Source organism: Salmo salar, chromosome 25 (assembly GCF_965601325.2).
Source record: "Salmo salar chromosome 25, fSalSal1, whole genome shotgun sequence".
Taxonomy (NCBI): domain Eukaryota; kingdom Metazoa; phylum Chordata; class Actinopteri; order Salmoniformes; family Salmonidae; genus Salmo; species Salmo salar.
In genome coordinates this window covers 54,257,501-54,280,909 of record NC_138315.1, presented here as the reverse complement: position 1 = coordinate 54,280,909, position 23,409 = coordinate 54,257,501, and the positions used below count along the sequence as shown (strand labels likewise).

Sequence of the window (23,409 nt, the reverse complement as noted above, 5' to 3'; positions counted from 1 at the left end):
GCAAGAAGCAACAAAGTTTCATCATGTTAAGAGTCCATGTTATATATATAAAAGTATAAAATCAAATCAAAGTTTATTTGTCACGTGCACCGAATACAACAGGTGTAGACCTTTCAGTGAAATGCTGACTACAACAGGTGTAGGTAGACCTCACAGTGAAATGCTGAATACAACAGGTGTAGTAGACCTTTCAGTGAAATGCTGAATACAACAGGTGTAGTAGACCTCACAGTGAAATGCTGAATACAACAGGTGTAGTAGACCTTTCAGTGAAATGCTGAATACAACAGGTGTAGTAGACCTCACAGTGAAATGCTGAATACAACAGGTGTAGTAGACCTTACAGTGAAATGCTGAATACAACAGGTGTAGTAGACCTTTCAGTGAAATGCTGAATACAACAGGTGTAGTAGACCTCACAGTGAAATGCTGAATACAACAGGTGTAGTAGACCTCACAGTGAAATGCTGAATACAACAGGTGTAGTAGACCTCACAGTGAAATGCTGAATACAACAGGTGTAGTAGACCTCACAGTGAAATGCTGAATACAACAGGTGTAGTAGACCTCACAGTGAAATGCTGAATACAATAGGTGTAGTAGACCTCACAGTGAAATGCTGAATACAACAGGTGTAGTAGACCTCACAGTGAAATGCTGAATACAACAGGTGTAGTAGACCTTACAGTGAAATGCTGAATACAACAGGTGTAGTAGACCTTTCAGTGAAATGCTGAATACAACAGGTGTAGTAGACCTCACAGTGAAATGCTGAATACAACAGGTGTAGTAGACCTCACAGTGAAATGCTGAATACAACAGGTGTAGTAGACCTCACAGTGAAATGCTGAATACAATAGGTGTAGTAGACCTCACAGTGAAATGCTGAATACAACAGGTGTAGTAGACCTCACAGTGAAATGCTGAATACAACAGGTGTAGTAGACCTTACAGTGAAATGCTGAATACAACAGGTGTAGTAGACCTTTCAGTGAAATGCTGAATACAACAGGTGTAGTAGACCTCACAGTGAAATGCTGAATACAACAGGTGTAGTAGACCTCACAGTGAAATGCTGAATACAACAGGTGTAGTAGACCTCACAGTGAAATGCTGAATACAACAGGTGTAGTAGACCTCACAGTGAAATGCTGAATACAACAGGTGTAGTAGACCTCACAGTGAAATGCTGAATACAACAGGTGTAGTAGAACTCACAGTGAAATGCTGAATACAACAGGTGTAGTAGACCTTACAGTGAAATGCTGAATACAACAGGTGTAGTAGACCTCACAGTGAAATGCTGAATACAACAGGTGTAGTAGACCTCACAGTGAAATGCTGAATACAACAGGTGTAGTAGACCTCACAGTGAAATGCTGAATACAACAGGTTTAGTAGACCTCACAGTGAAATGCTGAATACAACAGGTGTAGTAGACCTCACAGTGAAATGCTTACTGACAGGCCCTAACCAATAGTGCAGAAAAGGTATTAGGTGAAGAATAGGTAGGTAAAGAAATAAAACAATTGTAAAAAGACAGGCTATATACAGTAGAGAGGCTATATACAGTAGAGAGGCTATATACAGTAGAGAGGCTATATACAGTAGAGGCTATATACAGTAGAGAGGCTATATACAGTAGAGGGGCTATATACAGTAGAGGGGCTATATACAGTAGAGAGGCTATATACAGTAGAGAGGCTATATACAGTAGAGGGGCTATATACAGTAGAGGGGCTATATACAGTAGAGAGGCTATATACAGTAGAGAGGCTATATACAGTAGTGAGGCTATATACAGTAGAGAGGCTATATACAGTAGAGGCTATATACAGTAGAGAGGCTATATACAGTAGAGGGGCTATATACAGTAGAGGGGCTATATACAGTAGAGAGGCTATATACAGTAGAGGCTATATACAGTAGAGAGGCTATATACAGTAGAGGGGCTATATACAGTAGAGGGGCTATATACAGTAGAGAGGCTATATACAGTAGAGGCTATATACAGTAGAGAGGCTATATACAGTAGAGAGGCTATATACAGTAGAGAGGCTATATACAGTAGAGAGGCTATATACAGTAGAGGCTATATACAGTAGAGAGTCTATATACAGTAGAGAGTCTATATACAGTAGAGAGGCTATATACAGTAGAGAGAGGCTATATACAGTAGAGAGGCTATATACAGTAGAGAGAGGCTATATACAGTAGAGAGGCTATATACAGTAGAGGCTATATACAGTAGAGAGTCTATATACAGTAGGGAGTCTATATACAGTAGAGAGGCTATATACAGTAGAGAGAGGCTATATACAGTAGAGAGGCTATATACAGTAGAGAGAGGCTATATACAGTAGAGAGGCTATATACAGTAGAGAGGCTATATACAGTAGAGAGGCTATATACAGTAGAGAGGCTATAGAGAGGTTATATACAGTAGAGAGGTTATATACAGTAGAGAGGCTATATACAGTAGAGAGGCTATATACAGTAGAGAGGTTATATACAGTAGAGAGGCTATATACAGTAGAGAGGCTATATACAGTAGAGAGGCTATATACAGTAGAGGCTATATACAGTAGAGAGGCTATATACAGTAGAGAGGCTATATACAGTAGAGAGGCTATATACAGTAGTGAGGCTATATACAGTAGAGAGGCTATATACAGTAGAGGCTATATACAGTAGAGAGGCTATATACAGTAGAGGGGCTATATACAGTAGAGGGGCTATATACAGTAGAGAGGCTATATACAGTAGAGAGGCTATATACAGTAGAGGGGCTATATACAGTAGAGGGGCTATATACAGTAGAGGCTATATACAGTAGAGAGGCTATATACAGTAGAGAGGCTATATACAGTAGAGAGGCTATATACAGTAGAGGCTATATACAGTAGAGGCTATATACAGTAGAGAGTCTATATACAGTAGAGAGAGGCTATATACAGTAGAGAGGCTATATACAGTAGAGAGGCTATATACAGTAGAGAGAGGCTATATACAGTAGAGAGGCTATATACAGTAGAGAGGCTATATACAGTAGAGAGGCTATATACAGTAGAGAGGCTATAGAGAGGTTATATACAGTAGAGAGGTTATATACAGTAGAGAGGCTATATACAGTAGAGAGGTTATATACAGTAGAGAGGCTATATACAGTAGAGAGGCTATATACAGTAGAGAGGCTATATACAGTAGGGAGGCTATATACAGTAGAGAGGCTATATACAGTAGAGAGGCTATATACATTAGCGAGGCTATATACAGACACCGGTTAGTCAGGCTGATTGAGATAGTGTGTACATGTAGATATGGTTAAAGTGACTATGCATATATGATGAACAGAGAGTAGCAGCAGCGTAAAAGAGGGGTTGGCGGGTGGTGGGACACAATGCAGATAGCCTGGTTAGCCAATGTGCTGGAGCACTGGTTGGTCGGCCCAATTGAGGTAGTATGTACATGAATGTATAGTTAAAGTGACAATGTATATATGATAAACAGAGAGTAGCAGCAGCGTAGAAGAGGGTTTGGGAGGGGGGGTCACACAATGCAAATAATCCGAGTAGATATTTGATTACCTGTTCAGGAGTCTTATGGCTTGGGGGTAAAAACTGTTGAGAAGCCTTTTTGTCCTAGACTTGGCACTCCGGTACCGCTTGCCAACAGTCTATGGGGTCTTTGACAATTTTTAGGGCCTCCCTCTGACACCGCCTGGTATAGAGGTCCTGGATGGCAGGCAGCTTAGCCCCAGTGATGTACTGGGCCGTACGCACTACCCTCTGTAGCGCCTTGCAGTTGGAGGCCGAGCAGTTGCCGTACCAGGCAGTGATGCAACCAGTCAGGATGCTCTCGATGGTGCAGCTGCAGAACCTTTTGAGGATCTCAGGACCCAGGCCAAATCTTTTCAGTCTCCTGAGGGGGAATAGGTTTTGTCGTGCCCTCTTCACGACTGTCTTGGTGTGTTTGGACCATTCTAGTTTTTTGTTGATGTGGATACCAAGGAACTTGAAGCTCTCAACCTGCTCCACTACAGCCCCATCGATGAGAATGGGGGCGTGCTCGGTCCTATTTTTCCTGTAGTCCACAATCATCTCCTTGGTCTTGGTTACGTTGAGGGAGAGGTTGTTATTCTGGCACCACACAGCCAGGTCTCTGACCTCCTCCCTATAGGCTGTCTGTCGTTGTCGGTGATCAGGCCTACCTACCACTGTTGTGTCGTCTGCAAACTTAATGATGGTGTTGGAGGCGTGCCTGGCCATGCAGTCGTGGGTGAACAGGGAGTACAGGAGGGGACTGAGCACGCTCCCCTGGGGAGCTCCAGTGTTGAGGCTCAGCGTGGCAGATGTGTTGTTACCTACCCTTACCACCTGGGGGTGGCCCGTCAGGAAGTCCAGGATCCAGTTGCAGAGGGAGGTGTTTAGTCACAGGGTCCTTAGCTTAGTGATGAGCTTTGAGGGCACTATGGTGTTGAACGCTGAGCTGTAGTCAATGCATAGCATTCTCACATAGGTGTTCCTTTTGTCCAGGTGAGAAAGGGCAGTGTGGAGTGCAGTAGAGATTGCATCATCTGTGGATCTGTTTGGGCGGTATGCAACTTGGAGTGGGTCTAGGGTTTCTGGGATAATGGTGTTGATGTGAGCCATGACCAGCCTTTCAAAGCACTTCATGGCTACGGACGTGAGTGTAGTCATTTAGGCAGGTTGCCTTTGTGTTCTTGGCCACAGGGACTATGGTGGTCTGCTTGAAACATGTTGGTATTACAGACTCAATCAGGGACATGTTGAAAATGTCAGTGAAGACACCTGCCAGTTGGTCAGCACATGCCCGGAGCACACGTCCTGGTAATCCATCTGGCCCCGCAGCCTTGTGTATGTTGACCTGTTTAAAGGTCTTACTCACGTCGGCTATGGAGAGCGTGATCACACAGTCGTCTGGAACAGCTGATGCTCTCATGCATGCCTCAGTGTTGCTTGCCTCGAAGCAAGAATAGTGATTTAGCTCGTCTGGTAGGCTGGTGTCACTGGGCAGCTCGCGGCTGGGCTTCCCTTTGCAGTCTGTAATAGTTTGCAAGCCCTGCCACGTAAGACAAGTGTAGTACGATTCAATCTTAGCCCTGTATTGACGCTTTGCCTGTTTGATGGTTCGTTGCAGGACATAGCAGGATTTCTTGTAAGCTTCCTGGTTAGAGTCCCGCACCTTGAAAGCGGCAGCTTTAGCCTTTAGCTCAGTGCGAATGTTGCCTGTAATGGAGTATGTACGTACAGTCACTACCCTGCCGCCCCTGGTCTGGATCGATCTGTTCAGGTTTGGTCTTGTTTGGTCTGGTCTGGTCTGGTCTGGTCTGGTCTGGTCTGGTCTGGATCGATCTGTTCAGGTCTGGTCTTGTTTGGTCTGGTCTGGTCTGGTCTGGTTTGGTCTGGTCTGTTCTGGTCTGGTCTGTTCAGGTCTGGTCTGGTCTGGTCTGGTCTGGTCTGGTCTGGTCTGGTCTGGTCTGGTCTGGTCTGGTCTGGTTTGGTCTGGTCTGGTCTGGTCTGGTCTGGTCTGGTCTGGTCTGGTCTGGTCTGGTCTGGTTTGGTCTGGTCTGGTCTGGTCTGGTCTGGTTTGGTCTGGTCTGGTCTGGTCTGGTCTGGTCTGGTCTGGTCTGGTTTGGTCTGGTCTGGTCTGGTCTGGTTTTGGACTGATGTTGCATCAGGTGCTGGTTGTCCTGTATGTCATTCCTTGTTCCTAGACAGTACATTCTAATCCAAAGGCCCTAGGTTACCCCCAGAGCCCAAAAGTACATGACATCTTCCCTGTCCCCATTCCTAATCTCTGTTCACCCAGCTGTCCTCCTCACCCGTACCCCAGGCTTCATGCTATTTCTGGAGGCCTCTGCTGTGCTGTTCTGAGGCTGGATCTAAATGTGGACAACGTGTGTGTTCTAGTGGCAGCTAGCTCTGTTGAAGTTTCTACACAAGGTCACAGGTCAACTCTCAGCGTTGGCTGGAGTCTGAGTTTCTACACAAGGTCACAGGTCAACTCTCAGCATGGCTGGAGTCTACTGAGTTTCTACACAAGGTCACAGGTCAACTCTCAGCATGGCTGGAGTCTACTGAGTTTCTACACAAGGTCACAGGTCAACTCTCAGCGTTGGCTGGTGTCTACTGAGTTTCTACACAAGGTCACAGGTCAACTCTCAGCGTTGGCTGGTGTCTACTGAGTTTCTACACAAGGTCACAGGTCAACTCTCAGCGTTGGCTGGTGTCTACTGAGTTCCTACACAAGGTCACAGGTCAACTCTCAGCGTTGGCTGGAGTCTATCATCTTTACAGTATCTCTCCACCAGGCTGGAATACACAGCCGTTGTCACTGAAGACGTGATGGTGATTTTATACAGGGTCAGTGTGCAGTGAGTTGTAAAGCCTTCTCTGTCTGTGCCCTGAGAATACAGGAGCTGTTAAATCTGAGGAGGCCAAGAGAACGCCCTGTGGAGAAACATGTTTTAGTCTAATTATACGTCTCTCGTGACAGAGACCGTTGTTTTCTCATGTCCAGAAAGACTGCTGATATAGCCTATATTTCTCTGTGTTTATATTGGAGAATCACATTCCCAGCCCTGTGTACTATAGAATCTGAGGTTTTCTTTTCTTTGCAGAAACAGCTGACTACTGTTATTAGTCTATAGCAGTGATGGGAAGTTCGACTCTTTTTACCGTCTCTGAACTTTTCTACTCCTTCAGTGAAGAAAGCTATTATTTCGACAAATATATATATTTTTTCTCTCCCCAATTGGTAGTTACAGTCTTGTCCCATCGCTGCAACTCCCCTACGGACTCGGGAGAGGTGAAGGTCAAGAGCCGTGCGTCCTCCAAAACACAACCCAGCCAAGCTGCTTCTTGATACACTGCCCGCTTAACCAGGAAGCCAGCCGCACCAATGTGTCAGAGGAAACACCATACACCTGGCGACCGTGTCAGCATGCACTGCGCCCGGCCCACTACGCCACAGGAGTCGCTAGTGCACGATGGGACACAAACATCCCTGCTGGCGAAACCCTCCCCTAATCCGGGCAACGCTGGGCCAATTGCGCACCACCCCATGGGTCTCCCGGTCGCGGCCGGCTTCAACAGAGCCTGGACTCGAACCCAGAATCTCTAGTGACACAGCTAGCACTGCAATGCAGCGCCTTAGACCACTGCGCCACTCGGGGGGCCCTCTTTCGACAAATTTTGTTACTTTGAGTCAGTAATTCCCAGAACACGCAGGACCCCCCTACCAACCAACGATGAACTGAAAACTCGTAGCGTCATGATTCTACAAGCCTGTTGTTAATATCCTTCACCACAGTGGCTTACTGGAGCTTTCATTTGATTCTGAGGCTTGTAGAAGTGTGCTTTAAAGATGCGCTATGCAGAAATCCCTCCGCCATTTCCTGGTTTAAATTTTAATAGTTCGCTTAATTTTTGTTTATGTGAAAAAAACCTAGAAATTATAGAGAAAGTATGTACCATCTAAACCACTGTCACATATTCTGTCATAACCAATTAACCATATTGTATTTTCTGTTGTTCGAAGCTGGTGTACAAAACCAAAAGTAAAAGATGCAGAAACTAAACTTAAGGGGAAGCAGAGAAATAGAGCACGTAGAACAGATCTACCGCTTCTTAGACTTGTTTTCAATGCGAATGACAGATCTATAACATACATTTCTATGTGAATTTGGTCAGATTGCCCAAAAAGTAACATATTTCAGCTTTAAACAATGTGCATTTATTGATTGTTAGACATACGTACAACTAAGAATATTTCTTCATACATTCGAAACAAGTACTAGTTGTGGCCGCAACAGGACTAGCTTGTGAACAACTTTTTTGGAGGAATGCATTGCTTGACTGCAGCTCCCCCAAAACGATTGGTTCTGGAGTCGGAGTTTGTTGAGCAGAGGCTGTGTATGTCCCGTGTGGCTCAGTTGGTAGAGCATGATGTTTGCAATGCCAGGGTTGTGGGTTCAATTCCCACGGGGGACCAGTACAAAAAAGAAAGAAAAAAAAAAATGTATGCATTCACTACTGTAAGTTGCTCTGGGTAAGAGCATCTGCTGAATGACTAAAAATGTAGAAAGCTGTGTCCATCATAACATTCAATAGTCAATTAGTTTCATTAATTATTGCACCATGTGATCAATTATCAGCTCTAAACATGTATTTTTCCTCTTTTATGATCCTGGTGCACATGATAGACAGTTGGTGGAGCAGGAGCATGTGTCCGGGGCAGAGAAGCTCGTATTAGTCCTGCTGTACAATTCATTGCGGCCAGCTGGTCAAACAAACGACTAAAAACACTCTGGGATAAAAAATAAAAAAAACACCAAATCATGACTACTAGGGCCAGTAAAAAGAGTCGTTCAGCTAGGCCTGGTCGAGATGTGGTGTGATCAGCACAGTAGTACTGGGATATGATGAGTACCATAGTAATACCTCAGAGACAGGGTTTATTGCAGAAATATTGACATACGATTCTCTCCTGCCCCACTAATCTGCTCCAGAGATTACAGCTGTGCAACTACTGTGTTTCCCCAGAGGGCCCTAGTGTGGCTTCTACTGTAATCTAGTCTTACTTTTCGTCACTACTGTAGTCTAGCGTATTGTTCATCCCCCCGTTGGTTCTACTGTAACAGCTTCGCTACTGTTTTATTATTTAACCAGCGGGAAGTCTTATTGAGGTCCAGGATCCTCTGGGGCTGTAACTTGGTATCTCCCAGGATGCACTGGGAAAGGGCAAACCTAATACTGTTCTCTTTGTACTGTCCCAGGGGGGACTAGTTGTGAACCTCAGCACCCCTCCTGGCTGCTATCCCAACTCCGCTCACATCTACGCCGCTAGGCACGTTTCCATGGCAACGACGGGGGGGCATTCGCTGATCAGACCAATGTTAATTAGTGACTGGAGAACGGTTAATCAATTCTATTCCCGAGAGCGTCGGATTCACGCATTGGCTGCCGGGACTTCCTTCTTTCTCTCTGTGAGTCTTCCTCTTCCTGTTTTCCCAGTGCATCCTGGGAGATACCAAGTTACAGCCCAGAAGATCCTGGAGAGTGGATGTGAACATATGCACTTTTCTCCCTGTCAGGGGTTTTACCTAATGGCCTGGTGGTCAAGAGAGATCAAAATATAGATGTGAATTAGTGTGAATTAGGGTTAGCTCCCAGGCTAACAGGCTACAGGGTGAGGGTTAGGGTTATAGATGTGAGTTAGTGTGAATTAGAGTTAGCTCACAGGCTAACAGGCTACAGGGTGAGGGTTAGGGTTATAGATGTGAGTTAGTGTGAATTATAGTTAGCTCACAGGCTAACATGCTACAGGGTGAGGGTTAGGGTTATAGATGTGAGTTAGTGTGAATTAGAGTTAGCTCACAGGCTAACAGGCTACAGGGTGAGGGTTAGGGTTATAGATGTGAGTTAGTGTGAATTAGAGTTAGCTCACAGGCTAACAGGCTACAGGGTGAGGGTTAGGGTTATAGATGTGAATTAGAGTTAGCTCACAGGCTAACAGGCTACAGGGTGAGGGTTAGGGTTATAGATGTGAGTTAGTGTGAATTAGAGTTAGCTCACAGGCTAACAGGCTACAGGGTGAGGGTTAGGGTTATAGATGTGAGTTAGTGTGAATTAGAGTTAGCTCACAGGCAAACAGGCTACAGGGTGAGGGTTAGGGTTATAGATGTGAGTTAGTGTGAATTAGAGTTAGCTCACAGGCTAACAGGCTACAGGGTGAGGGTTAGGGTTATAGATGTGAGTTAGTGTGAATTAGAGTTAGCTCACAGGCTAACAGGCTACAGGGTGAGGGTTATAGATGTGAGTTAGTGTGAATTAGAGTTAGCTCACAGGCTAACAGGCTACAAGGTGAGGGTTAGGGTTATATATGTGAGTTAGTGTGAATTAGAGTTAGCTCACAGGCTAACAGGCTACAGGGTGAGGGTTAGGGTTATATATGTGAGTTAGTGTGAATTAGAGTTAGCTCACAGGCTAACAGGCTACAGGGTGAGGGTTAGGGTTATATATGTGAGTTAGTGTGAATTAGGGTTAGCTCACAGGCTAACAGGCTACAGAGTGAGGGTTAGGGTTATAGATGTCAGAGGTGTGAATCTATTGCAGTTAACACTGATCTCTGGGGTTAAAGGTCAGGGCTGGAGGTAGGCCTGTTAGCTCTGTAGCGTGTTAGCTAACCCTTAGTCCTTTAGGCCTGTTAGTTTTGTAGCATGTTAGCTAACCCTTACTCCTCTAGGGCTGTTAGCCCTGTTAGCCCTGTAGCGTGTTAGCTAACCCTTACTCCTCTAGGCCTGTTAGCCCTGTAGCGTGTTAGCTAACCCTTACTCCTGTAGGCTTGTAGCATGTTAGCTAACCCTTACTCCTCTAGGGCTGTTAGCCCTGTTAGCCCTGTAGCGTGTTAGCTAACCCTTACTCCTCTAGGCCTGTTAGCCCTGTAGCGTGTTAGCTAACCCTTACTCCTGTAGGCCTGTAGCGTGTTAGCTAACCCTTACTCCTCTAGGCCTGTTAGCCCTGTTAGCCCTGTAGCGTGTTAGCTAACCCTTACTCCTCTAGGCCTGTTAGCCCTGTAGCGTGTTAGCTAACCCTTACTCCTGTACGCCTGTAGCGTGTTAGCTAACCCTTACTCCTCTAGGCCTGTTAGCCCTGTTAGCCCTGTAGCGTGTTAGCTAACCCTTACTCCTGTAGCCCTGTAGCGTGTTAGCTAACCCTTACTCCTCTAGGCCTGTTAGCCCTGTAGCGTGTTAGCTAACCCTTACTCCTCTAGGCCTGTTAGGCCTGTTAGCCCTGTAGCGTGTTAGCTAACCCTTACTCCTCTAGGCCTGTAGCGTGTTAACTAATCCCAACCATTTATCAGTCCCAACATGACAGGCTGGAACCAGAGCAGGGCGTTCTCCTTCTCACAATATCTCTGACCATGCACTCAAATCCAGCTGGGATGACAGAAGTACTTGGATAACAGATCACACATGTCCATGTCATGCAGACTGATTGATGTGGTTTGGCCTCAGAAACATACCTTCATTTGATCACCCAGATGTAGTAGTATATTTGTAGTGTATTTGAGGTTTAAAAAGGCTTATGAAGTTTTTAGTAATGTGACAGTGTGAGTTTCAGTAATGTGACAGGCTCCATCTACAGTAGACTGTAGATAGTTTCAGTAATGTGACAGGCTCCATCTGCAGTAGACAGTTTCAGTAATGTGACAGGCTCCATCTACAGTAGACAGTAGATAGTTTCAGTAATGTGACAGGCTCCATCTGCAGTAGACAGTTTCAGTAATGTGACTGGCTCCATCTACAGTAGACAGTAGATAGTTTCAGTAATGTGACAGGCTCCATCTGCAGTAGACAGTTTCAGTAATGTGACAGGCTCCATCTACAGTAGACAGTAGATAGTTTCAGTAATGTGACAGGCTCCATCTGCAGTAGACAGTTTCAGTAATGTGACAGGCTCCATCTACAGTAGACTGTAGATAGTTTCAGTAATGTGACAGGCTCCATCTGCAGTAGACAGTTTCAGTAATGTGACAGGCTCCATCTACAGTAGACAGTAGATAGTTGCAGTAATGTGACAGGCTCCATCTGCAGTAGACAGTTTCAGTAATGTGACAGGCTCCATCTACAGTAGACAGTAGATAGTTTCAGTAATGTGACAGGCTCCATCTGCAGTAGACAGTTTCAGTAATGTGACAGGCTTCATCTACAGTAGACAGTGTGAGTTTCAGTAATGTGACAGGCTCCATCTACAGTAGATGTACAGTACTCTGTACCAGCCTTGCTCTGTCCACTGTAACCAGCCTAGCTCTCTCCACTGTAACCAGCCTTGGTCTGTCCACTGTAACCAGCCTAGCTCTGTCCACTGTTACCAGCCTAGCTCTGTCCGCTGTAACCAGCCTAGCTCTGTCCGCTGTAACCAGCCTAGCTCTGTCCACTGTATCCAGCCTAGCTGTCCGCTGTGACCAGCCTAGCTCTGTCCCCTGTAACCAGCCTAGCTCTGTCCACTGTAACCAGCCTAGCTCTGTCCGCTGTGACCAGCCTAGCTCTGTCCCCTGTAACCAGCCTAGCTCTGTCCACTGTAACCAGCCTAGCTCTGTCCGCTGTGACCAGCCTAGCTCTGTCCGCTGTAACCAGCCTAGCTCTGTCCACTGTATCCAGCCTAGCTGTCCCCTGTAACCAGCCTAGCTCTGTCCACTGTAACCAGCCTAGCTCTGTGCACTGTTACCAGCCTAGCTCTGTCCACTGTTACCAGCCTAGCTCTGTCCACTGTAACCAGCCTAGCTCTGTCCACTGTAACCAGCCTAGCTGTCCACTGTAACCAGCCTAGCTCTGTCCACTGTAACATAGCTCTGTCCACTGTAACCAGCCTAGCTCTGTCCACTGTAACATAGCTCTGTCCACTGTAACCAGCCTAGCTCTGCCCACTGTAACCAGCCTAGCTCTGTCCACTGTAACCAGCCTAGCTCTGTCCACTATAACCAGCCTAGCTCTGTCCACTGTAACCAGCCTAGCTCTGTCCACTGTAACCAGCCTTGCTCTGTCCACTGTAACCAGCCTAGCTCTGTCCGCTGTAACCAGGCTAGCTCTGTCCACTGTAACCAGCCTAGCTCTGTCCGCTGTAACCAGCCTAGCTCTGTCCGCTGTAACCAGCCTAGCTCTGTCCACTGTAACCAGCCTAGCTCTGTCCACTGTAACCAGCCTAGCTCTGTCCACTGTAACCAGCCTAGCTCTGTCCACTGTAACCAGCCTAGCTCTGTCCACTGTAACCAGCCTAGCTCTGTCCACTGTAACCAGCCTAGCTCTGTCCCCTGTAACCAGCCTAGCTCTGTCCACTGTAACCAGCCTAGCTCTGTCCGCTGTAACCAGCCTAGCTCTGTCCGCTGTAACCAGCCTAGCTCTGTCCACTGTAACCAGCCTAGCTCTGTCCACTGTAACCAGCCTAGCTCTGTCCACTGTAACCAGCCTAGCTCTGTCCACTGTAACCAGCCTAGCTCTGTCCACTGTAACCAGCCTAGCTCTGTCCACTGTAACCAGCCTAGCTCTGTCCCCTGTAACCAGCCTAGCTCTGTCCACTGTAACCAGCCTAGCTCTGTCCACTGTATCCAGCCTAGCTGTCCACTGTAACCATGTTGAGTCGGCACGATAGAGTGGAGATGGTAGAAGACTATCTCTTACTGTAGTCCTACTACACCTGCTGCGAGGTGTCCTGAAGGCCTACTACACCTGCTGTGAGGTGTCCTGAAGGCCTACTACACCTGTTGTGAGGTGTCCTGTAGTCCTACTACACCTGTTGTTGTCACACAAATAGCCATGTTGTGACCAAAACGCCGTGTAGTGACCAAATCGCAGGCGGGATGTGAATACTCATCTTTTAATGGTAAAGAATCAAGCAAACACGGAAAAACAATAAAGACTCAAGACGGGCTAACAGGCTGTACTTACACTAATAGCAGTGCTAACAAAACAAAACAACAAAAACCAGGTGACAAACACACTCCTAATATATGACTCCCAATCAGGAACAACGATAACCAGCTGTCCCTGATCGGGAGCCACACAGACCAACATAGAAACAGACATCCCAGAACACACATACACAGACTTCTTCTGCCACGTCCTGACCAAAATACTACACAACTACTCCCTCTGCTGGTCAGGACGTGACAGTTGTGAGGTGTCCTGAAGGCCTACTACACTTGTTGTGAGGTGTCCTGAAGGCCTAAAACACCTGCTGTGAGGTGTCCTGTAGTCTTAAGTAGAGATAACTAACCAGAGGAAAGCTAACCTAAGTGAGCCTTACTGTATGCCTATGCCTGCTGTGAAGTCAATGTCCTGTAATCTCTGTGTCTCAGGTGATGTGCCTGTAGCAGTAAAGCTAACTACCTGTTGTCTCTCTGTATCTCAGGTGATGTGCCTGTAGCAGTAAAGCTAACTACCTGTTGTCTCTCTGTATCTCAGGTGATGTGCCTGTAGCAGTAAAGCTAACTAACTACCTGTTGTCTCTCTGTATCTCAGGTGATGTGCCTGTAGCAGTAAAGCTAACTAACTACCTGTTGTCTCTCTGTATCTCAGGTGATGTGCCTGCAGCAGTAAAGCTAACTACCTGTTGTCTCTCTGTATCTCAGGTGATGTGCCTGCAGCAGGGGGAGCTGAGCAGAGACAAGGTGTTTCCTATGCATCCCACCAGTATTAATGGAGTAGAGGACATGTCTACTCTGGCAGAACTACATGAAGCTGCCATCATGTACAACCTTTACCTGCGCTACCAGAAGGACTGCATCTATGTAAGACACTGTTATAGTCCAACCCTACCAGACATTATCTACTGTATGTAAGACACTGTTATAGTCTAACCCTACCAGACAGACATTATCTACTGTATGTAAGACACTGTTATAGTCCAACCCTACCAGAAATTATCTACTGTATGTAAGACACTGTTATAGTCCAACCCTACCAGACAGACATTATCTACTGTATGTAAGACACTGTTATAGTCCAACCCTACCAGACATTATCTACTGTATGTAAGACACTGTTATAGTCTAACCCTACCAGACATTATCTACTGTATGTACGACACTGTTATAGTCCAACCCTACCAGACATTATCTACTGTATGTACGACACTGTTATAGTCTAACCCTACCAGACAGACATTATCTACTATATGTACGACACTGTTATAGTCCAACCCTACCAGACATTATCTACTATATGTAAGACACTGTTATAGTCCAACCCTACCAGACATTATCTACTGTATGTAAGACACTGTTATAGTCTAACCCTACCAGACATTATCTACTGTATGTACGACACTGTTATAGTCCAACCCTACCAGACATTATCTACTGTATGTACGACACTGTTATAGTCCAACCCTACCAGACATTATCTACTATATGTACGACACTGTTATAGTCCAACCCTACCAGACAGACATTATCTACTGTATGTAAGACACTGTTATAGTCTAACCCTACCAGACATTATCTACTGTATGTACGACACTGTTATAGTCCAACCCTACCAGACATTATCTACTGTATGTACGACACTGTTATAGTCCAACCCTACCAGACATTATCTACTATATGTACGACACTGTTATAGTCCAACCCTACCAGACAGACATTATCTACTGTATGTAAGACACTGTTATAGTCTAACCCTACCAGACATTATCTACTGTATGTACGACACTGTTATAGTCCAACCCTACCAGACATTATCTACTGTATGTACGACACTGTTATAGTCCAACCCTACCAGACATTATCTACTATATGTACGACACTGTTATAGTCCAACCCTACCAGACAGACATTATCTACTGTATGTAAGACACTGTTATAGTCTAACCCTACCAGACATTATCTACTATATGTAAGACACTGTTATAGTCTAACCCTACCAGACATTATCTACTGTATGTAAGACACTGTTATAGTCCAACCCTACCAGACATTATCTACTGTATGTAAGACACTGTTATAGTCTAACCCTACCAGACATTATCTACTGTATGTAAGACACTGTTATAGTCCAACCCTACCAGACATTATCTACTGTATGTAAGACACTGTTATAGTCTAACCCTACCAGACATTATCTACTGTATGTAAGACACTGTTATAGTCTAACCCTACCAGACAGACATTATCTACTGTATGTAAGACACTGTTATAGTCTAACCCTACCAGACATTATCTACTGCATGTAAGACACTGTTATAGTCTAACCCTACCAGACAGCTTATCTACTGTATGTACGACACTGTTATAGTCTAACCCTACCAGACATTATCTACTGCATGTAAGACACTGTTATAGTCTAACCCTACCAGACAGACATTATCTACTGTATGTAAGACACTGTTATAGTCTAACCCTACCAGACAGACATTATCTATTGTATGTAAGACACTGTTATAGTCTAACCCTACCAGACAGCTTATCTACTGTATGTAAGACACTGTTATAGTCTAACCCTACCAGACAGACATTATCTACTGTATGTAAGACACTGTTATAGTCTAACCCTACCAGACACCGAGGCACTGTATGCTACCCTCCGCAGCTCCGTAGAGACACTGTTATAGTCCAACCCTACCAGACAGACATTATCTACTGCATGTAAGACACTGTTATAGTCCAACCCTACCAGACAGACATTATCTACTGCATGTAAGACACTGTTATAGTCCAACCCTACCAGACAGAAATCATCTGTGTAAGACAAGTTTACAGTCTTGTCTGCCAAACAAATCAGGGTCCTTTTTCCTGATAGTGATGGAATTTAGGCTTACGGGTGTTTAAGCGATTGCATTATTCCCATGACGACCGAAGATAGCGTACGTTTCCCAAAACAACAGAAATAATGTTCACTAAGTGCGTCATAGCAGCAGCATGTGTCGATACTGATGGGATTGAAAGAAAGGCAGCGCTGTTCTAGAAACAGCTTTCTCCATTCAAATCTGACCTTAACATTACAATTATTCCACAATACTGACTACAGATCAGCTCTTAGAGAGATATTATGACCTTGTGGTTGATCATTTTTAATGCGGTCTTCTTTTATCCTGTGAATGTTCAATTGTAAAAACATTGGCAACTTTTATATGTTTTTTTTGTCAACTTCGTTTCAAAGTTATTGGCTGCTCTACCTCCCCTTTGGGGAACTGGGCCCTGGACCGTAGTAGGGCTGCTCTACCTCCCTTTGGGGAACTGGGCCCTGGACCGTAGTAGGGCTGCTCTACCTCCCCTTGGGGAACCGGGCCCTGGACCATAGTGTTACTGCTCTACCTCCCCTTGGGGAACCGGGCCCTGGACCATAGTAGGACTGCTCTACCTCCCCTTGGGGAACCGGGCCCTGGATCATAGTGTTACTGCTCTACCTCCCCTTGGGGAACCGGGCCCTGGACCATAGTGTTACTGCTCTACCTCCCTTTGGGGAACCGGGCCCTGGACCATAGTGTTACTGCTCTACCTCCCTTTGGGGAACCGGGCCCTGGACCATAGTGTTACTGCTCTACCTCCCTTTGGGGAACCGGGCCCTGGACCGTAGTAGGACTGCTCTATCTCCCTTTGGGGAACCGGGCCCTGGACCATAGAAGGACTGCTCTACCTCCCCTTGGGGAACCGGGCCCTGGACCATAGAAGGACTGCTCTACCTCCCTTTGGGGAACCGGGCCCTGGACCGTAGTAGGGCTGCTCTACCTCCCTTTGGGGAACCGGGCCCTGGATCATAGTGTTACTGCTCTACCTCCCTTTGGGGAACCAGGCCCTGGACCATAGTAGGACTGCTCTACCTCCCTTTGGGGAACCGGGCCCTGGACCATAGTGTTACTGCTCTACCTCCCTTTGGGGAACCGGGCCCTGGACCATAGTGTTACTGCTCTACCTCCCCTTGGGGAACCGGGCCCTGGACCATAGTAGGACTGCTCTACCTCCCTTTGGGGAACCGGGCCCTGGACCATAGTGTTACTGCTCTACCTCCCTTTGGGGAACCGGGCCCTGGACCATAGTGTTACTGCTCTATCTCTCCTTGGGGAACCGGGCCCTGGACCATAGTAGGACTGCTCTATCTCCCTTTGGGGAACCGGGCCCTGGACCATAGTGTTACTGCTCTATCTCCCCTTGGGGAACCGGGCCCTGGACCATAGTAGGACTGCTCTACCTCCCCTTGGGGAACCGGGCCCTGGACCATAGTGTTACTGCTCTATCTCCCTTTGGGGAACCGGGCCCTGGACCATAGTAGGACTGCTCTACCTCCCTTTGGGGAACCGGGCCCTGGACCGTAGTAGGACTGCTCTATCTCCCTTTGGGGAACCGGGCCCTGGACCATAGAAGGACTGCTCTACCTCCCTTTGGGGAACCGGGCCCTGGACCGTAGTAGGGCTGCTCTACCTCCCTTTGGGGAACCGGGCCCTGGACCATAGTAGGACTGCTCTACCTCCCTTTGGGGAACCGGGCCCTGGACCATAGTAGGACTGCTCTACCTCCCCTTGGGGAACCGGGCCCTGGACCATAGTGTTACTGCTCTAACTCCCTTTGGGGAACCGGGCCCTGGACCATAGTGTTACTGCTCTACCTCCCTTTGGGGAACCGGGCCCTGGACCATAGTGTTACTGCTCTACCTCCCTTTGGGGAACCGGGCCCTGGACCATAGTAGGACTGCTCTACCTCCCTTGGGGAACCGGGCCATGGACCATAGTAGGACTGCTCTACCTCCCCTTGGGGAACCGGGCCCTGGACCATAGTGTTACTGCTCTACCTCCCTTTGGGGAACCGGGCCCTGGACCATAGTGTTACTGCTCTATCTCTCCTTGGGGAACCGGGCCCTGGACCATAGTAGGACTGCTCTATCTCCCTTTGGGGAACCGGGCCCTGGACCATAGTGTTACTGCTCTATCTCCCCTTGGGGAACCGGGCCCTGGACCATAGTAGGACTGCTCTACCTCCCCTTGGGGAACCGGGCCCTGGACCATAGTGTTACTGCTCTATCTCCCTTTGGGGAACCGGGCCCTGGACCATAGTAGGACTGCTCTACCTCCCTTTGGGGAACCGGGCCCTGGACCGTAGTAGGACTGCTCTATCTCCCTTTGGGGAACCGGGCCCTGGACCATAGAAGGACTGCTCTACCTCCCTTTGGGGAACCGGGCCCTGGACCGTAGTAGGGCTGCTCTACCTCCCTTTGGGGAACCGGGCCCTGGACCATAGTAGGACTGCTCTACCTCCCTTTGGGGAACCGGGCCCTGGACCATAGTAGGACTGCTCTACCTCCCCTTGGGGAACCGGGCCCTGGACCATAGTGTTACTGCTCTAACTCCCTTTGGGGAACCGGGCCCTGGACCATAGTGTTACTGCTCTACCTCCCTTTGGGGAACCGGGCCCTGGACCATAGTGTTACTGCTCTACCTCCCTTTGGGGAACCGGGCCCTGGACCATAGTAGGACTGCTCTACCTCCCTTGGGGAACCGGGCCATGGACCATAGTAGGACTGCTCTACCTCCCCTTGGGGAACCGGGCCATGGACCATAGTAGGACTGCTCTACCTTCCTTTGGGGAACCGGGCCCTGGACCATAGTGTTACTGCTCTACCTCCCTTTGGGAACCGGGGCCCTGGACCATAGTAGGACTGCTCTACCTCCCTTTGGAAAATCATTTCAATATCCAATATCTTTTGGTTTTACATAACTGTGTTTTAATGTAACTTTCACTAGGTCGAGACTAAAGCATCCCCCAGGTTAAGCCAGGTCAAAGAGCACAGAACAATAATCAATCAATCAAATGTATTTATAAAGCCCTTCTTACATCAGCTGATATCTCAAAGTGCTGCACAGAAACCCAGCCTAAAACCCCAAACAACAAGCAATGCAGGTGTAGAAGCACGGTGGCTAGGAAAAACTCCCTAGGAAAAACTCCCTAGAAAGGCCAAAACCTAGGAAGAAACCTAGAGAGGAACCAGGCTATGAGGGGTGGCCAGTCCTCTTCTGGCTGTGCCGGGTGGGGAGATTATAACAGAACATGCCAGGTCACAGAGCACAGGACAATTATCAATCAATCAAAATGTATTTATAAAGCCCTTCTTACATCAGCAGATGTCACAAAGTGCTGTACAGAAACCCAACCTAAAACCCCCAAACAGCAAGCAATGCAGGTGTTCATTACTGAACAGCCACACTATCATGGACATCTTCCAACAGAACGATGCTTATCCTAATCTCATCATCTAAGCTTTAAAATGTCTGGCTACCCAAACTCCTTTGCTCTGGCCAAACGCTATGCCACCCCGTGGACTTCACTTTCTTCTCCACAATGAGTCTGGATCTGAGTACCTCCTCGACGATTTCTAGAATGCAAACACATTCTAACCATTCTGATTAGTACCAACAAAAAAAACTATGGTTTTGGGCCAGAGCCAGAACACTCAGCGTAAAGCGCCGTTTTGAAAATTCGTCGTTGGCGTTGATATTGGTTAGAGAGGATCCACTCGCTGATGACTTTTGCAACACCCCTCATTTTAAGGGATCGTTGTCCCGTTCACGGGGATGGTTGAGCTAACGTCGGCTAATGTGATTAGCATGAGGTTGTAAGTAACAGGAACATTTCTCAGGACATAGACATATCTGATATGGGCAGAAAGATTAAATTCTTGTTAATCTAACTGCACTGTCCAATTTACAGTAGCTATTATAGTGAAATAATACCATGCTATTTTTTGAGGAGAGTGCACAGTTTTGAACTTGAAAAGTTATTAATAAACAAATTAGGCACATTTGGCCAGTCTTGATACAACATTTTGAATGGTTCATTGGATCATAAAGCTGAAATAAATTTGTAAAAAAATCAGTCTAAAACTTTGCACATACACGTACATATATACACATACACTGCTGCCATCTAGTGGCCACAATCTAAATTGCACCTGGGCTGGAATAATACATTATGGCCTTTCTCTTGCATTTCAAAGATGATGGTACAAAATAAATACAAAAGAACGGTTGGTTTTGTCTTTGTATTATCTATTGTGTTATATTCTACTACATTCCTTTTACATTTCCTTAAACTTCAAACTGTTTCCTTTCAAATGGTATCAAGAATATGCGTATCCTCGCGTCAGGGCCTGAGTCACGGTGGCCGTAGGGTAGAGTGGACCAAAACGCAGCAGGAATATGTCCGCTCATCTTCTTTTTATTAAATGGACAAAGAAGGTAAACCAAAACAAAACACGTACACAACGACGACTAACAGGCCGGTAAGGCACAAAGCTATACACAGCACAATGTCCCACAAAAATCCCCCCATGAAAACTAACTCCTACTTATAGGACCTTCAATCAGAAGCAACGATAACCAGCTGCTTCCAATTGAAGGTCCAACCTCAATAAACTAAACATAGAAATAGACTAGACTAGACAGAACATAGAAATACACTAACATAGAACAATGCCCAAAAACCCCGGAATACATAAATCAAACACCCCTCTACATAGACACACACCCCGAACCACATAAACCAAATACCCCCCTGCCACGTCCTGACCAAACTACAATAACAAATAACCCCTATTACTGGTCAGGATGTGACAGTACCCCCCCCCCCAAAGGTGCAGACCCCGGATGCACCTCACACAAAAAACAAAAATCACCCCAAAACAAAAATAAAAATAAATCCCCTAAACTAAAGGGAGGGAAGGGAGGGTGGCTTCCGTCACCGACGGCTCCTGTGCTACACCCCCCCCCCCCCCCCCCACCCTCCCCAAACCTCCTACAGTGGAGGTGGCTTAGGATCAGGCCTTAATCCCCTCCCGGATCAAACCACCCCCACTGCATACCTCTGCCTGAGGCCAGTCACTGAAGACCCTGGACTGGGCTCTGGGAGCTCTGGACTGTAGGGCGACTCTAGGCGCTCTGGACTGTAGGGCGACTCTAGGCGCTCTGGACTGTAGACCGACTCTAGGCGCTCTGGACTGTAGACCGACTCTAGGAGCTCTGGACTGTAGACCGACTCTAGGCGCTCTGGACTGTAGGGCGACTCTAGGCGCTCTGGACTGTAGACCGACTCTAGGCGCTCTGGACTGTAGACCGACTCTAGGCGCTCTGGACTGTAGACCGACTCTAGGCGCTCTGGACTGTAGGACGACTCTGGGAGCTCTGGACTGTAGGACCGACTCTGGGAGCTCTGGACTGTAGGACGACTCTAGGAGCTCTGGACTGTAGGACGACTCTGGGAGCTCTGGACTGTAGGTCGTCTCACTCGGTTCCGGACTGTAGGCAGACTCACTCGGTTCCGGACTGTAGGCAGACTCACTCGGTTCCGGACTATACACTGTCGTCGGAAGCTCGGGACTGAGCTGACGCACTGGAAGCCTAGTGCGTGGAGCAGGAATAGGCTGAGTTGGACTGGGCTGACGCACTGGAAGCCTGGTGCGTGGTGCTGGTACTGGATATACCGGGCCGTGGAGGAGCACTGGCGGTCTCGATCGCACCTCCTGCACAACCCGTCCTGGCTGGATGGAACTAGTAGCCCTGCACGAGCGAAGTGCTGGCACAGGGCGAACTGGGCTGTGCAGAGGCCTGATGGTTGCCGTGCGTAGAGCAGGCGTAGGATAGCCTGGGCCTAGGAGGCGCACTGGTGACCAGATGCGCTGTGCAAACATCCTCCTACCAGGCTGGATGTCCACTCTAGCACGGCACTTGCGAGGGGCTGGGATCGCTCGCACCGGACTATGCGTGCCCATGGGCGAGATCGTGCGCACTTCCGCATACCTCGGCGCTCTCCACTCCGTACGTTCCCCATAATAAGCACGGGGAGCTGGCTTAGGTCTACTGCCTGGCCTAGCCAAACCAAACAAATGATTGGGGGTGCCTCTCCGGCTTCCTAGCCAGCCGTGTTCCCCAGTAGCGTTCCCGGTCCTCACCAGACTTCCTCCATGGACCCTCTCCGGGCCAGAATTTCCTCCCAAGTCCAAAACTCCCGACAGTCCACCTGTTGCTCCTTCCTCCGCTGCTTGGTCCGTGTTTGGTGGGAGATTCTGTCACGATTGTCGTGTGTGGAGGACCAAGACGCAACAGGGAAGTGTATACTGATCTTCTCTTTTTAATATTGAAGAAGGAGAAACAAAATAAACACGTGTACAATTAACAGAAACGACACTAACAAGTTCTGTCAGGTGACAAGCACAAAACAGAACACATAAATCAAACACCCCTCTACATAGACACACACCCCGAACCACATAAACCAAATACCCCCCTGCCACGTCCTGACCAAACTACAATAACAAATAACCCCTATTACTGGTCAGGACTTGACAGGTTTTAGTCTGGTATGTGGCTTGGCCCAGCCACAAGAAACAGGAAGTTTCCTAGAGGAGTGGAGATTAGGTCAGGACGTGATACAATGAGCTACAGGCAGTTAGATTTAGGTATGTCATTTTAGACGAAAATTGAAAAGAAAGGGCCGGATTCTTAAGAGGGTTTTAACGTCACCACAAACGACTTCAATGATGTCAGTCTCAGACTGAAGTATGTAGGGGGGCGTTGGAATAATTCAGTTGGAGTGGTGAGTCAGGTTAGGCTTTTAGTGGGCTGGTTCAATTACATTACAATCTGTTGTCATTATAAACACAATGATCCACTAACACACTTTACCCAGGCTGCTTTCAATTCAAACTGAATTATACAACAAGTCACGATTCATTCCTATAGTAATAATACTGTAAGTACTAACTGTACCGACTAGTATTGACCTCAGGGGGATACAGGGGGAACATAAGAGTGGAATTAATCTGAGAATGTTCCGGTATTGACCTCAGGTATTTAATACAGGGGGAACAGAAGAGTGGAATTAATCTGAGAATGTTCCTGTATT

At 47.2% G+C, this 23,409-nt stretch overlaps 1 protein-coding gene across 1 annotated transcript in view; it reads left to right on the top strand.

The window, feature by feature from the left end:
- Window positions 1–23,409, top strand: part of LOC106586950 (unconventional myosin-X) — a 265,626-nt gene that overhangs the window by 83,931 nt on the left and 158,286 nt on the right. The window contains exon 3 of the mRNA XM_082969251.1: window positions 14,155–14,313. Coding sequence (XP_082825377.1) covers window positions 14,155–14,313 — 159 coding nt within the window. The remainder of the gene's footprint in view (window positions 1–14,154; window positions 14,314–23,409) is intronic.